The sequence below is a fragment of the Onychostruthus taczanowskii genome, unplaced genomic scaffold (genome assembly GCF_017590055.1).
Source record: "Onychostruthus taczanowskii isolate IOZ18803 unplaced genomic scaffold, ASM1759005v1 scaffold18, whole genome shotgun sequence".
NCBI classification, from domain to species: domain Eukaryota; kingdom Metazoa; phylum Chordata; class Aves; order Passeriformes; family Passeridae; genus Onychostruthus; species Onychostruthus taczanowskii.
Window position 1 is genome coordinate 6,052,041 of NW_024499017.1, and position 13,382 is coordinate 6,065,422.

At 50.4% G+C, this 13,382-nt stretch overlaps 1 protein-coding gene across 2 annotated transcripts in view; it reads left to right on the forward strand.

The window, feature by feature from the left end:
• GNAO1 (G protein subunit alpha o1) overlaps nucleotides 1-12,997 on the forward strand; it is a 140,351-nt gene extending 127,354 nt beyond the window's left edge. Inside the window, exons 7-8 of one of the 2 annotated variants that reach the window (XM_041400559.1) lie at nucleotides 10,906-11,059; nucleotides 12,692-12,997. In XM_041400559.1, coding sequence (XP_041256493.1) covers nucleotides 10,906-11,059; nucleotides 12,692-12,879 — 342 coding nt within the window. In that variant the 3' untranslated portion in view covers nucleotides 12,880-12,997. Of the gene's footprint in view, nucleotides 1-1,951; nucleotides 5,797-10,905; nucleotides 11,060-12,691 lie in introns of those variants that run through there. The other variant, XM_041400557.1, reaches the window with a different exon arrangement.
• Nucleotides 12,998-13,382: the final 385 nt, after the last annotated feature.

A 13,382-nucleotide genomic window follows, 5' to 3' on the forward strand; every position in this document is an offset into this window, starting at 1 on the left:
CAGAGGAAAATGAAGCTTCTGTCTGGAGCACTTCAGCCACAAGTGAACCAAACCAATCTTCCCCAAGTCTCAGGGCACCCCAAAGGTGCTCTAAATTCCTTCAGGATGCTTTTCTGGAAGCTGGGAGTTCCCCACAATGCCAGAGACCCTCAATAGATCTCTTGTGTCTCTTGTGCCATCAGAGAGGGCAGGAAGTCTGACTGCTGAAAGTCCTTTCACTGATCCAACAGGGATCTGAGGTTAGGAGTTACCTCACCCCCAGGTGTTCAGCAATGCTGTTACAAGTTATGACATTCAGCCCAGGCTTTAGACCCAAGCACACACTTCAGCCTGCTCGCCCCTGCTCTGCTGGCCACAGCCCACAGGATGAAACCCTCGTGGCCTCATGAAAAAGCAACATTATTAGAATGTTGCCCTGGAGTTAAAAAGAATTATTTGATAAAAGCCTATAAACTGAACAAGCAGACTTTCAACATCACAAGTAGGTTCTACAAAATGCTTTTAATGAAATGAAATTTCAGATGTCCATTAGTTCTGCTGACAGGGAATTATTAGAAGACTGCATCCACGAATTTGCCTGCTGTTTTCTGGAGCACTATTTCCATCCCCTTAATTCACTCATGCTTTTAACTAATCCACAATACTTAGTAAAGCAGCAGCAGAATCCACGGCTTGATTTAAACCAAGCTAGCATTAGTGATTCCCTGCTCTCCTAGACAGAATCAAGCATCTAAATCCTCATGTCTTTGAACAACCAGCTTCCTGTTCATAAAATAACCTCCTGGTTGTGCTCAGCATGTGGAACTGATTCTTTACACAGCTCTCCATGCAAGAATCTGCTCCCAGAGAAAACTTTGCTTCTCTTACTTCACGCTTATTCTCAGGTTCCATGTTCTTCAGGAATTTGTGCCTTCCATGAGCAGTGCATGTGTGTGCAAGTGGGATTTCCCAGAGCAGCTGCCTTCCACCACAGCACATCTCCAGCCCTAGTAAGCTTCTCCCTAGCAAATAACAGCATCTCCCATCAGTAAAGCACCATGGAGAGAAAGGCACCCAAAAGCAGTAGCAGTTTTACTGTTGTGGAGCCTTTTTTGGGGGTCAGGCAGTGCCTGGCAGTGCTGGGAGCTGCACTCCAGGCCAGCCAGAGCCTTCATCAGCCTTAAGGAGGAGCCCAAAAGGAGCCGTGTGTGTGAGCAGGGTCAGAGCTGGCCAGAGGAGAAAGGATCTACTCATTTGCATGACTTCTTCTAAGCTTTTTTTAACACAAAATTTGAGGGTTAATCAGGTTTGGTACAGATATCTCTATATATCAAAAACAGAAACTCCTCACAGCTTGATTTTAGCCATGGATGTAGCAGAGAGTACTGCAATCCTAATTCCTAAAAAAGGGGGCATTGTGTATTAATCTTTTTGCTGGGATTTGGGTTTTTTTTGAGAAAAGCCCATTTTGCCCTGTAACAGAGGCTAGACCTTTTCATGTCCCTTTCTTTTAATGATTTAGGGAAAGGAGGGCACAGCTACCAATACTGCCCTCAATTCATATTAACTCTTCCATCAAAAACTGAAGCTTTAATAAAAAAAAAAATCTAAAAAAGGAAAAAAGCTAAGCCTTTTCCCTAGGTCAAGCACTTACTGCATTTCTTCTCTTTTTTGTCACCATGATGTGGAATTTCTTCCATCACAGCCTGTTTAACACTCAGCTCCCTCATCTATTTCATCTCTATAAACAGCAACTCAGAATAAAAATACAGCTGAGCTGACAGTCAGGGAGCATCTCCTGCCTGGCAGCGATCCTGGCTGGTAACAGTGCCCATCGCTGAGATGGAGAGAGGGCCCCGGGGCTGCAGCAGCCCCAAACATCCCCACAGGGCGTGTTTGCAGGCACCCTGCGGAGTGCAGGCGATGGGGTCGCTTTAACCCGCTCTTTCTCCTTTCCCCGGCTCTCCCGCAGGCCCCAACGCTTTCACGGAGGCGGTGGCGTACATCCAGACTCAGTACGAGAGCAAGAACAAGTCGGCCAACAAGGAGATCTACACTCACATCACCTGCGCCACCGACACCAACAACATCCAGTTCGTGTTCGACGCGGTCACGGATGTCATCATCGCCAACAACCTGCGGGGATGTGGACTCTACTGAAGGCTGCTCCTCCCTGCTCTCCTGGCGCCGCCCGAGCATCCTTCGCTCCCGCGGACAGGTCCTCCCTTTCCTTGCTTTTTCCTCCTCAGAAGATGACAAGGAAGAAATACATAATTCCCTCCTCCTGTCCCAGAAAACTCTGCAGCAAGTTCTGCTTTCCCCAGACCCGTTTTATTTTATTTTGGTTCATTTTTGGTTCATTCCCTTGCTGCCCCGTTCTACTCCTCCGTTCCAATTCACAGTGTTGTGCAGGGAGCTAACGCATTTCCCACGAAGTGCATTTCAACTGCCAAAAGACAAAAATACTTCAGTTTTAAAGAGAGGAAAAAAAGCCTTAAAATACTGGTCAGGAACAGTGTAGTTTGGAACCAAAACTTTTATTTTGCCTTGAAAATTAAGGGATATTGTTCATTCTCCTGGTTATTTGCCTTTTTAAAAAAACATTATTCCTTTGGGAAGTGCTAAATACAACCTGATCATTTTGAGGGTACCTTACAGCTCCAGTTGTGACCCCAAAGCTGGAGGGTTTGGTGTTGAATGCAGCCACCATAGCTCAGATTTGTACATTCTCCTTTTTTCCAGACAGCTATTTGAACAAGTAAAACAGCCATATCGAGTTCTGCTGGTGTCTGAGTAACAGAGACACAGTAACCAAGCCTACTAAGCCTTGTCTAAAAGCATTCATTACTGGTAGCAGTTTTACCTCAAGGTTTTCAAAATTAATGATAAAATGTATCTAGTGGTTGCTGTAACCCATTTCTGAGGCACTTCCATGGGGGCCATGGAGGCACTGGGCTGGGACCCCTGGAGTGCAGGCAGTGAAGATGCCCTGATGGAAGCTCCACACTCAGTGGCATCCTGACAAGGAATCCAGCCTGGGGACCTTTCCCACAGCACCTCCCAGTAGAGGTGATGCTCCTGCAAACACACAGCATCACTTTCCAAACTTCAGCCTTGAAATGCTGGGGAGCACAAAAAATATTTAACCCTGGCTTCTTGTAGGCAGAGTCTGACTATCAAGTGCCTGAGATGGGGAAAGGTGCTTTGGGAAACCTCCCTGTGCTTGGGCAGCAGCAATGTGTGCAAGAACCTCGTGGCCCTACATTGCCCCTTGGGCATCTAAACCCCTTGAGAAGCCCAACCTTGTGCTCTGAGCCTCCTTGGCTGAGCACAAGCCAGTGGCTTTCCTGTGTCACCTCCTGCCTGAGCATCCCAGAGACAGCTCCAGGGTTGGTGTCTCCAGTCAGGGCATCTCTTCACCAGTATTGAGATGGATGGCTAACAGTGGCAGAGGAGAGCTCAGGAAGCTGATTTGAGTCAAGTGATGGAGTAGGAAGGAAAAGTGCAAGGGAAGGAAGAAGGAAGGGCAGGAGAGAGGAGTGAGAAGGACGAGGGTAGCACCCAGCACAGCAAAACTGGGGGCTCAGAGAGGACAAAGGCAGGAGAGCTGAGGTATGTGTGTCCACCACCAAGAACTCTGGGTGCTGCTGAGTCAAAGGCAGAAGAGAATGTGAGAGGTGGGATGTCACCTCTGGGGACTCTTAGAGGTCCACCCAAAAGCTTGTTAGTGTCTGGGAGAGACAACAACCTCTGAGGTCCCACTCAGAGCCCACCTCACCTGGGGGCAGGTGGGCAGTGTTGATCCGTGCCTCTTCTCTGCCTCTCTTAAGAGTCAATTATCTTGAAAAGCATGAATCTTTGCAGGCTGGCCAGAAGTTCAGCTGTTCTCTCTTTGGAGCCTGATCTAGGAGTGGCTTTCAGGTCTCAGGAGGTCTCTTCAGGGCTGTGGTTGAGAGGGACAACATCTCTTCTCACTGTGCCCATTTAGGAGAGGGTGTGAGAGCAGCCCAGAGCAGCACAGCCCCAGGAGGAGGGGCCAGGTGAGCGTCAGTGTTCAGGAGGCAGTGACAGGAACACATATGGTGGCACAGGAGGGAGAGGACAGTGGGAGAGGCTTAGGGAACATTTTGGGAGAGAAGCTGCAGAAGGGAGATGAGGCAGACTGAGACAGCAGGAAGGATGGGAAGAGAAGGGCACCTGGGAGCCAGAGGAGAGTCCCCATCAGGGGCTGTGCTCTGCCAGGACAGTATTTGTGGGTCATTTGTGACAAATGCCCAGGCAGGGATGTGAGCACCCTGAGGCCTGCAGAGGAAAAGGAGGTGTCTGTCACCCATCCAACCAGCTACAGCCCAGCATGGCTGGTAACTGTCAGTAACCCCTAGAGAGCATTAAATGATGCATTTACTATTGTGCAGCAAGGATCTGCTGCTGCTCTGCTGGGCACTAACAGCAATAACACAACTCCCTGCCTCCCCTGCTCTGGCACAAGCCAGCACCCACCTTTCTCTTCACCATCTCAGCCTTAAAATGCCTCCAATGACATCGGCTCCTGCAAAGAGCTGGCCAAAACAGGAGTTCCTCTCTGCTCCTTGTGCCACAGCCCACCCACACATCTGGCTGAGCCCCAGCAGCAACACCCAGCATCCACGTGGGTGTTGTACAAAGCCCAGGGCAAGAAAAACCACAGATTGGTTACATTTGGTACCTAAAATGTGTAACCACTGGACCCAGAGTGATGCTGGCAGGGAGGCAGGTCTTTTATTAAGTTCTGTAAGAACAGTTTGATCAGAAGCACTGGAGTTTTTGAGATTTTCTGTTCCCACCCCTTGCTGTGAATGATGTTTTATCCAAGCAAATAAGTAACAGAAGCTGTTCCCAGGGAAGGCAGCACCACACCAAGGCTTTGTAAGCTCCCAGCATAAAGCACACAGGAATATTTTGGTAAAGACAATGTAAATTAACTCCAAACTCTGCCAAATGCAGTCAAGTGGCCAGTGCTGGCTCGGTGTGCTTTTACTGCTCCCCAGGCTGGATTCAGGTAACCCATTCCCAGCTTTGCCAGCTGGGAGGTCCAAGCCCCCTCTGCAGCTCCAGCAGGTCCCTGGCACATTGATGACCATCAACAGCTGGTGCCCCATGGGGAGAAAAGGGAGAAAAAGCAGAGGAAATGTTGCCACAAAGAGCCTCTTCTTTCATTTTCTTTGGCATATTGTGTGTCTAAAGCTTCATCTCAGCTGCTGCTGCTGACATTCCCTCCCTCACACGAGTGTCATGAGGATTCACTGACAAATGCTGGAAGCAGCCTTTGGAAGATTAAATGCTTCCAGTGTTAAACACTACTATTTCTCCTGCTTGATGGCCATGTATAGATTTGTGTCTCCAGAACTCCTGCCAAATCATTACTCATTGCTGGCTTCTGCACCCTCCGAAGCCCTTCCTGACAGATGTGCCTTCTGCAGGCAATCTTTTGCCCCATGCTTTTTCTAAACACCAGCAATTCTTGCAGCAGTTGCCTAAAAAGTACCTTGAAATACATTGCCTGCTTTCAAAAGGCTTTTCTTAACAGCCCCTTGTGCTTTGCAATTGCTGCGCTCTGAATCCAGACTCTTGGAGATCCAGAGCTGTGTTTCATTTGCAGCCTCCACAAAGCAGGGTTGTTGCAACTGGTACAGCTGCATCAGAAATCCTACCAGGGCATGGAGGACAGATTTTAAAAGCACAGAATAGAAACAGCTATGTATACACCCTGCTGCCCTTCAAAGCGAATGTGGGAATTTGCAAAAAAAAAAAAAAAAAAAAAAGCCTTTTTTTGGGATGCAGAAGGTTTTTAGTGACTCAGGTCACTGTTCCAGCAGCAGAAGCATCCAAGGGGTGTCAGCACTGAAAGTAGCATTAGCAACTCATGATGAGCTTCAGACAGCAGCAAAAAGAAAGAAGGAAGCTCCCTGTCGGCTTGGCTTGCTTCATAGTCAGTGAGAGGGTCGGTTGTGGAGCCATGAGACCACAAAAATGCAAATAGCTTCTTTATTTAAACAACAATTTCAATGAAATAGAGAAACCCACACAAGAAAAGTCTTGCAGCAGTGCCGGGCCAAGCTGCAGAGCTCCTTGGGAGGATGCAGTAGCTGGGCTGGCTGGGAGAACGAGCAATAACCATGCACTGCGAAAGCACACACTAAAATCCAGCACCAGGCTGCCAGAGGCAGTGTTCAATCCTGCACACAGACGTGGCACACGGGCTGGCTCTCGCAGGGCCCGCGGAGCGCCGGCAGCGGGAGGCTCGGCGCGGCCACCTGCCCCTGCCAGCACAGTGCCCGCTGCTGCCTGCCCACACCGCCAGCTACAGCTCTCAGGAGTTCTGTACTGGAATTAGCTTCTTGCCTTCAGGCAGCTTTCCTGGATGGCCGGCCAGCCTGTCCCTCCGTGCAGGGGAGAGCTGCTCAGGAGGAGCCTGCCGTGCCTCCTCTACCCATGTGATTTCGTTTCACAGGACACCAAAAGTATTAATGAGGGCGGTCTTTAATGTACACTGAAACATATCTGCTGGGTTTAATCTATCATGGCATGAGCCCAGTGCTTGCCTGCAAGGGAACAGACCTTGTTCTCAGTCCAGGAGTGCAGTCTCCAAGAGCTCAGGATGTGACATAGAAGATGTCCTTTTGCCAGGAATCCCCATGTTCCCAGCCTCACTGTGCAGCTCAGCAAGGCAGACATCACCCCTGGGGGATTTGCAGTCAGTGCTGGGAAGGGGACCAACCCTGCACTGTTAGCTTGTGTGACATGTCCCAAGCCTTTTGTGGTCACAAAGTCTCCTGGAGCCAGGGAGAGTTGCTGAGTTCCTGGAAGAAGGCTGACCATCTGTCAAGTCAGTTAGAGAAGCTTAGTTCCACTGTGATTGGGTGTTTTCATGGTTTGTCTTCAGGCTTACCACCAAAAACTCCACAACCATTTCCAAGGAGACTAAAACACTTCTTGGTGATCTGACACTGGACATGTCAAGGTCAGTAGGAATGGTGTTACTGAGCATCACCCTGGGCACCCAGACCCATCACTCACTTGCATCCCCAGTGCACACACGAGAAAGCAGAGACGTGGTCCAAGTGGCACAAAATTGCAGACCACAGTCCTGCCTCCACCTCCCTGCAGGAGAGAGCAGGCAAACAGACCCCGAGGCTCCCTGAGACGAGGGTACTGTGTCATTTCTGAGCTCCAGCGCTGACACGAAGTGACTGATGCTGACAGATATAGGTACGTGACCTATATAGTTATACTGAGAATGTGTATGGGGCAGGACTTTGCACAGGACCACTCATGCCCCAGCAAGCAGCCTGTGAGATCTTTATTTGTGTGCAAACACAAGCAAGGGCAGCCCTTAAACACCGATGCCTTAGTGAGAGGAGGACCAAAGCCTCCTGTGGCACCCTGCAGGCAGAGGGAAAGGGAGTTGGATTCAAGAAACAGCCCCATCTTCCCAGGAGGGCAGCTCTGTTCATGGACACTGGGTGCAGTAGGCACAGGGAGGAGAGACCAGGAGAAGAGGTAGAGGGGCTGGGAGCTGGCAGGATGCTCACTGCCCAGGCCCTCTTCCACCCAGTGTCTGGGAAATCAAGAGCCAGTCCTGACTGTAGTGCAGGCAAGCAGCTCCAGAGCTAAAGCTGCTGCTCCAGGTGGGGAAAAGAGATCATGGCAGGTAAAACACCATTTTCAGCTGTGCCTGAGTCTCACCAGCTTTTCCAGTGCTGGACCAACCTGGTGGTGCTGGGCAAGCAGATAGGATTGTTTAAGCACCAGCCATGGCCCTGTTAATTAGCCCAGTCCCTAATTTGTGCTCCTCAGCCCTATTCCCCCACCTCCTTTTTCCCACTTCAGCTCGACAAGGGAAGAGTGACCATCACCCTGCCTCTGGGCTCCCTGCTCCCCATCACATTTCCCAGAGGATCACCGGAGGCCGTCACCATTTTCCTTTTGCTGGTTCCCGCTGAATCATTTCTCCTGCATGTTTGATGGCCCAAACTGTATTAACTGTAATTTTGTATGAAGAGTGACTGTCCATTGGTTTAATAGAGCATTAGTTATTGTAATAATTTATTGGCTGTTGGTAATGTATTTATTAGTTTCAAAATGTTAATAAAGTGCCAGCTCTTTTCTAGTGTGAGAGTGGTTTTATTGTGTCTCCCTTGAGCGCGTCCAGCTTCTCAAACTTGTTATTTAACCTTATTTCTGCTCCACAAACCCTTGCACAACACACAGCACCAGCTGTCTGCCAGAGCCTCATCCACCTGGAAATAAGGAATTTCAAAAGGATATAACCAAAAGATACTTCATTTTATGTAAGTATTTGGCAGGATTTTTTTTCCTTTGCTCACCAGAGGCGGCAGCAGGGCAGAGCATCCGTGCTGCCCCACTGTTTCCTCCACCACATCAGTTACAAATCCTTCACAAGTCACAGGCTTTGCTTTTCCCCTGTCTCTCTGTGTGAGCACAAAATCAGAGGACCCACTGCTGATTCACTTCAGCAAATGATGTGTTCTCCTCCTTGCAATAGCACAAAACATGGAGCATCCCTCCCTCCCTTTCTAACAATGCTTCAGCCAGTTTTTTCTTTTATGTTTAAACTAAAGATCTTCCATTATTTGGGGCATAATATAGTAGTGATGAACTTGAAGAAACCAAGATAAAATTTTCTATAAACCTCAGCAAAGAAAAATGAACCATTGCTCCTATTGACTTCACCAACTTCCAGTGATGTGACTTCAGCTGGACCCATCCTCAGACAGGAATTCCCACATGGCCCATCCTATGAATCAAACAGAACTATAGGCCAGCCTTGAGAAAAGCAAATGGCTGAGAGGGAAAGGATTTTGCTTTGTGTATTGATACTGGGGATTTTTAGAACTTTCTCCAGGATACCATCCTGCTCAGATTCTGTCTGAGTGTTCAGAACCCTGAAATCATCAGGGTTGTTTTGGCTGAATGGGAATTCACATTTCCCTGGGCAGAAGCTTTATTTCAGCTGATCTTCCATCAACACCATCACTTCTTTATTTAAATATAATACATGTATAGGACAACAATGGAGATGAACAAGGAAAAGCCCATCCTGATACTCCCCATGAAAATCTCAAGACCCAGCAATTCTGCAACAACCACAAGTCAAGAAGAACCACATCCTTTGGTGGCAGTTTCTGTTTTCCCTATGAATAAAGCCCTTTTTTATTTCAAGATAAGGATCAAATTGAAGTCCCAAGGCTTTGGAAAGCGCCTGCCTGGCATCCCCAGCTACTCTTTGTCAAGGAACCGACAGTGCAATCTCGAAGCCTTTCAAGATGAAATCAGACAGCTGCTAAATTTTGCATGCAAAAGCTCCCGTTGAAGTGGAGCTAATAAAATGACTCACTAATAAAACATTCATGGAAAACTCCAAAATGTGTAATTGGGTCATCATTTCATTAGCAAACACACGTGTTCTCGCGAATTTTGGTGAGTCCAGAGCCCCCTTTGCTGTGCCTCCAAAAAAAGGGGCTGTGGGGGGATGTTCTGGGGGGTTGTTTGCTGCAGAAGGGTTCCCCACCCACTGCAGAGCCTTTCCAGGAGATTTCCACAAGGCTTTTGTGAGCAGCTGTGTCCCCATGTGAGCTTGAGGCAGCTGAGCCAGAGCTGGGGGCTCAGCCCCCAGCAGGGCTCACGGGGAGCGGCAGCGACTTCAGACTTCAGCAAGGCCTGGCTTGGCACCAGGAGCTCTGCCAGGTCAAGCTGGGACACAGGGAAAGGGACACAGGGATTTCTGAAATGTCCCCCAGAGCTGTCAGTGGACTAGCAGGGAATGGCTTTCTGGTGGTTCTAAGAGCAAGTTAATGATGGAGAAAATGCTTGGGAGCTCTTGGAGGGCCAGGTCTGTCCTGTCCAGTGGCACCTTCACCCTAACAGAGAGCGCATGCACCTGCATGGGAACCCCCTGCTCTGAGGGGCCCTGTGGCACCCCGTGGGGCACAGGACAACCTCACCCCACCTCACCTCCTCCTGTTCCGCTGTCTGCTCTCCACTTCTTAAGAACCCTTGGTAGCATAGGGGAAAGATGACTATTTATAGTGTTTGTCCACATGCAAATGGGGAAAAAAAAAAAAAAAAAACAAAAACCAGCAAAACAACAGTTTTTAGAAATTTACCCTTACACTCCTACCAAAGCTTTTCCAAGCTTAAAGTCTCCCTGGAGCAGCCTGCAAGGCCAGAACTCTCAGGAGAGCTGGGAAGTGGGCTGGCAGAGGCACCTGTACTGGTTACCACCATGCAGGTTTACCTCCTTGGGTCACCCAGCCACCACAGGTATTTTCAAAGCTGAGCTGAAGATTTTTCCAGGGACAGGACCTGCCCCAGCCTCTGGGCAATACCTTGGCACTGGTCTCACTACAATGACACCACTCAGTGCCAAGTACCCTTCCAGGCAGGTCCATAGGGCCACCCTGGGGTGGCCAAAGCCCTTTCCATCCCACCCTCCATGCCAAGTGTGCCCAAGCTGATGCTGTCTGTCCATCCTTTACTTGGGCTCTCCAAAGGATGCTTCAGGGGCATCCAGTCCCTGAAGAGAGACAGGGCCCTTCCCTACTCCTTTGGCGAGGGAGGGGAAGAGCAAATTACTTTTATCCCTGCTCTTCCTTGAGGTTTCAAGTGTCTGCCCTGCGGAGTGGTCCCAGGGATGTGGGGAGGATCAGCTGCAGCCCCACACCTGCCCTGGCCTCCAGCCCAAGAGGAGCACAATACCCCATTTTCCTCCGCCTTTGTAACCAGCTCAAATTTACCAGTGTCTTACTGTAGAGATTTTTTTTTTTGCTTTCTAACCATTTCAAGTCACAAAAATGTTCTGCTCTCCTCTAACTCTGTCTTTGCCTTCCTCTCTCCCTTCTCCTCCCTCTGTGCTCCCCTTTGCAGAACCGCATGCACGAATCTCTCATGCTCTTCGACTCCATCTGTAACAACAAATTCTTCATCGATACCTCCATCATTCTCTTCCTCAACAAGAAAGACCTATTTGCTGAGAAGATCAAGAAGTCACCTCTGACCATCTGCTTCCCTGAGTACACAGGTAGGCCCTGGGGCTGGCACAGCACAGCTGCTGTGACACCCACCCTGCGCCATCGGGGCGGGGGACAGAGGGGACAGGGCGCCTTTGGGGGTGCAAAAGCACAGCAAAAGCACCTTCCTGAGCTGTGCTGCAGCTCCAGCCCCCCACTCATGGGCTGGGGCTGTGTCCTGGGTGGAGCAGTTCTTGTGGCAAAGGTGCCTGAGCAGCTGGTGGGACAGAGAGGGGGTCAAGACAAATGGAGAGGAGATGAAGTGAGCCTGGGCACAGGGAGCTGTGCAAAGAAGAAGACTTGGCAGGAGCTGACTGGCCACCACTGGAGCCATCCTGTTTGCTGGTGGCTCCTGCAAAGCTCCTGTGAGAGGAGCTGAGACTCGTGGTCCTCCAGGCTGCATCCTCCCAGGAGTGCCTTCAAGCTGGGTGTGGCTGGGGGAGGAAAGAGCCCCTTTACAGCAAGAATCTGTGAACCACAAGAGAATCATCCATTTTATAGTGAAACCAACATGGCCTGGGGAAAAGGATAAATAACTAAGAAGATGGGCAAGAATAGATGCTTTGGAATTCTCTAAGGGAAAGAAAAAAAAGCCAGTTTAAATTCAGACTCCAGCATCCCCTGCAGATAGTGAGATGTCTCTGAACTGTTCCACCCAGAGCACATCCATCCTGGATGCCACACCCTGGGGACAGGGAAGTCCCCCAGCAAGATGGCACCCATTCCCCTACAGCATAAGTACACCAGCATTTCCACCAGAGGCATTCAGGCTTCTCCATCCCGAAGGCACCGGCACTTTCCTCACAGCCCCCTGGCAGAACAAACCAGAGTATCCCACCTATGGCACAGCCAGGCTACCCCACGGAGGGGGACAGCCCAGCCTGCCTCTCCTTCGGCCACCCACTGCACCCGGAACGAGGGGAGCCAGCGAGCTGGGAAAGGAAAATAAATCTCCAGATAATAGCAGCTCTTGCAAAGGCGATTTCAGGGGCGTAACTCAGCTTTGTGGCTTCCCGCGAGGGGCCAGCGCAGCCCCTCCCGCTGCCCTAAGCAGATTAATGCAATAATGCACATTTTTCTGCTCAAACATCTGGCGCCTCTCCAGCGCACCTTCCCAAAGCAAACCTCCCAGTCACGGAGCCAGCAGGCGACACGCGTGTCCCCGCACGGCTCCCGGGCCACCCCCCCAGCCCCGGGGCACAGAGGGGCTCGGCCCCACCGAGGGGGCACAGCCGGTGGCCATGGGGAACGTTGGGGTGGCCACCACCTCTCCTGGCCGTGCCTGGCCCAGGGGCCACCAGGCCTTGTCCCACCGGGTGATGAGCACTGGGGGATGCACCACGGGGACATCCCACGGGGACATCCCACGGAGACATCCCACGGGGACATCCCTCGGGGACAGCTGGGGGACCCTGCCCTTCCCGGGGGAAAGGGAGAGGGCGGAGCAGCAGCGGGGGAGGAGGAGCCCTCAGCAGGGCTCAGGGGTGATGGGGGTGGGAAGGAGGGAGATGCGAGGAAAATGGACCCTGCTAAGGGGTGAAGGGGAGGGTGGGTGAAAATAAATAGTTTTTCCAGTTTCTGTCGTAATGCAAGCTCGTGGCGAGCAGCGGGCCGGGAGTGCCCTGACCCCGCTGTGCCCGCAGGTCCCAACACCTACGAGGATGCGGCCGCCTACATCCAAGCACAATTCGAGAGCAAAAACCGCTCCCCCAACAAGGAGATTTACTGCCACATGACGTGTGCCACAGACACGAACAACATCCAGGTGGTTTTTGACGCCGTCACCGACATCATCATTGCCAACAACCTGCGGGGCTGCGGCTTGTACTGACCCCGCGGGCGGCGACCCCGCACCGCGAGAGAAAGAAACATACAAATAACAGGAAAAAAACCCCAAAGCAACCACACACAGACACACAGACACACACACGCGCGGGGAAAAAAAAAAAAAAAAAGAAAAAGAAAAGAAAAAACCAGATTGAAGGAGAGAAAAAAAATTTGTTATCATAGTCATGCGAGTTGGTAAATAAAAAGGCATAAGGAAAATTATATATATACGTATATATATATATAAAAAAATCCACACCCACCTTTTTAGTTTGTTTTTTTGAGCCGCCTTGTCCCATCAGGCCCCTCCCTGCCCCGCGGTGTCCCAGCCCGGGGCTCTGCCCGGCGCCTCCATCCCGACCGCTCCCGGTGCCAGGCAGGGAAAGGGCAGCGCCCGGGTCACTCTGCTTCTCCTCCCAGCAGTATTCGACCATGGGCTGCTATTTTTTAATTATTACTATAATAATTCATTATTGTGGGTTGGCTTTTAAAAATTATTATTTTGTT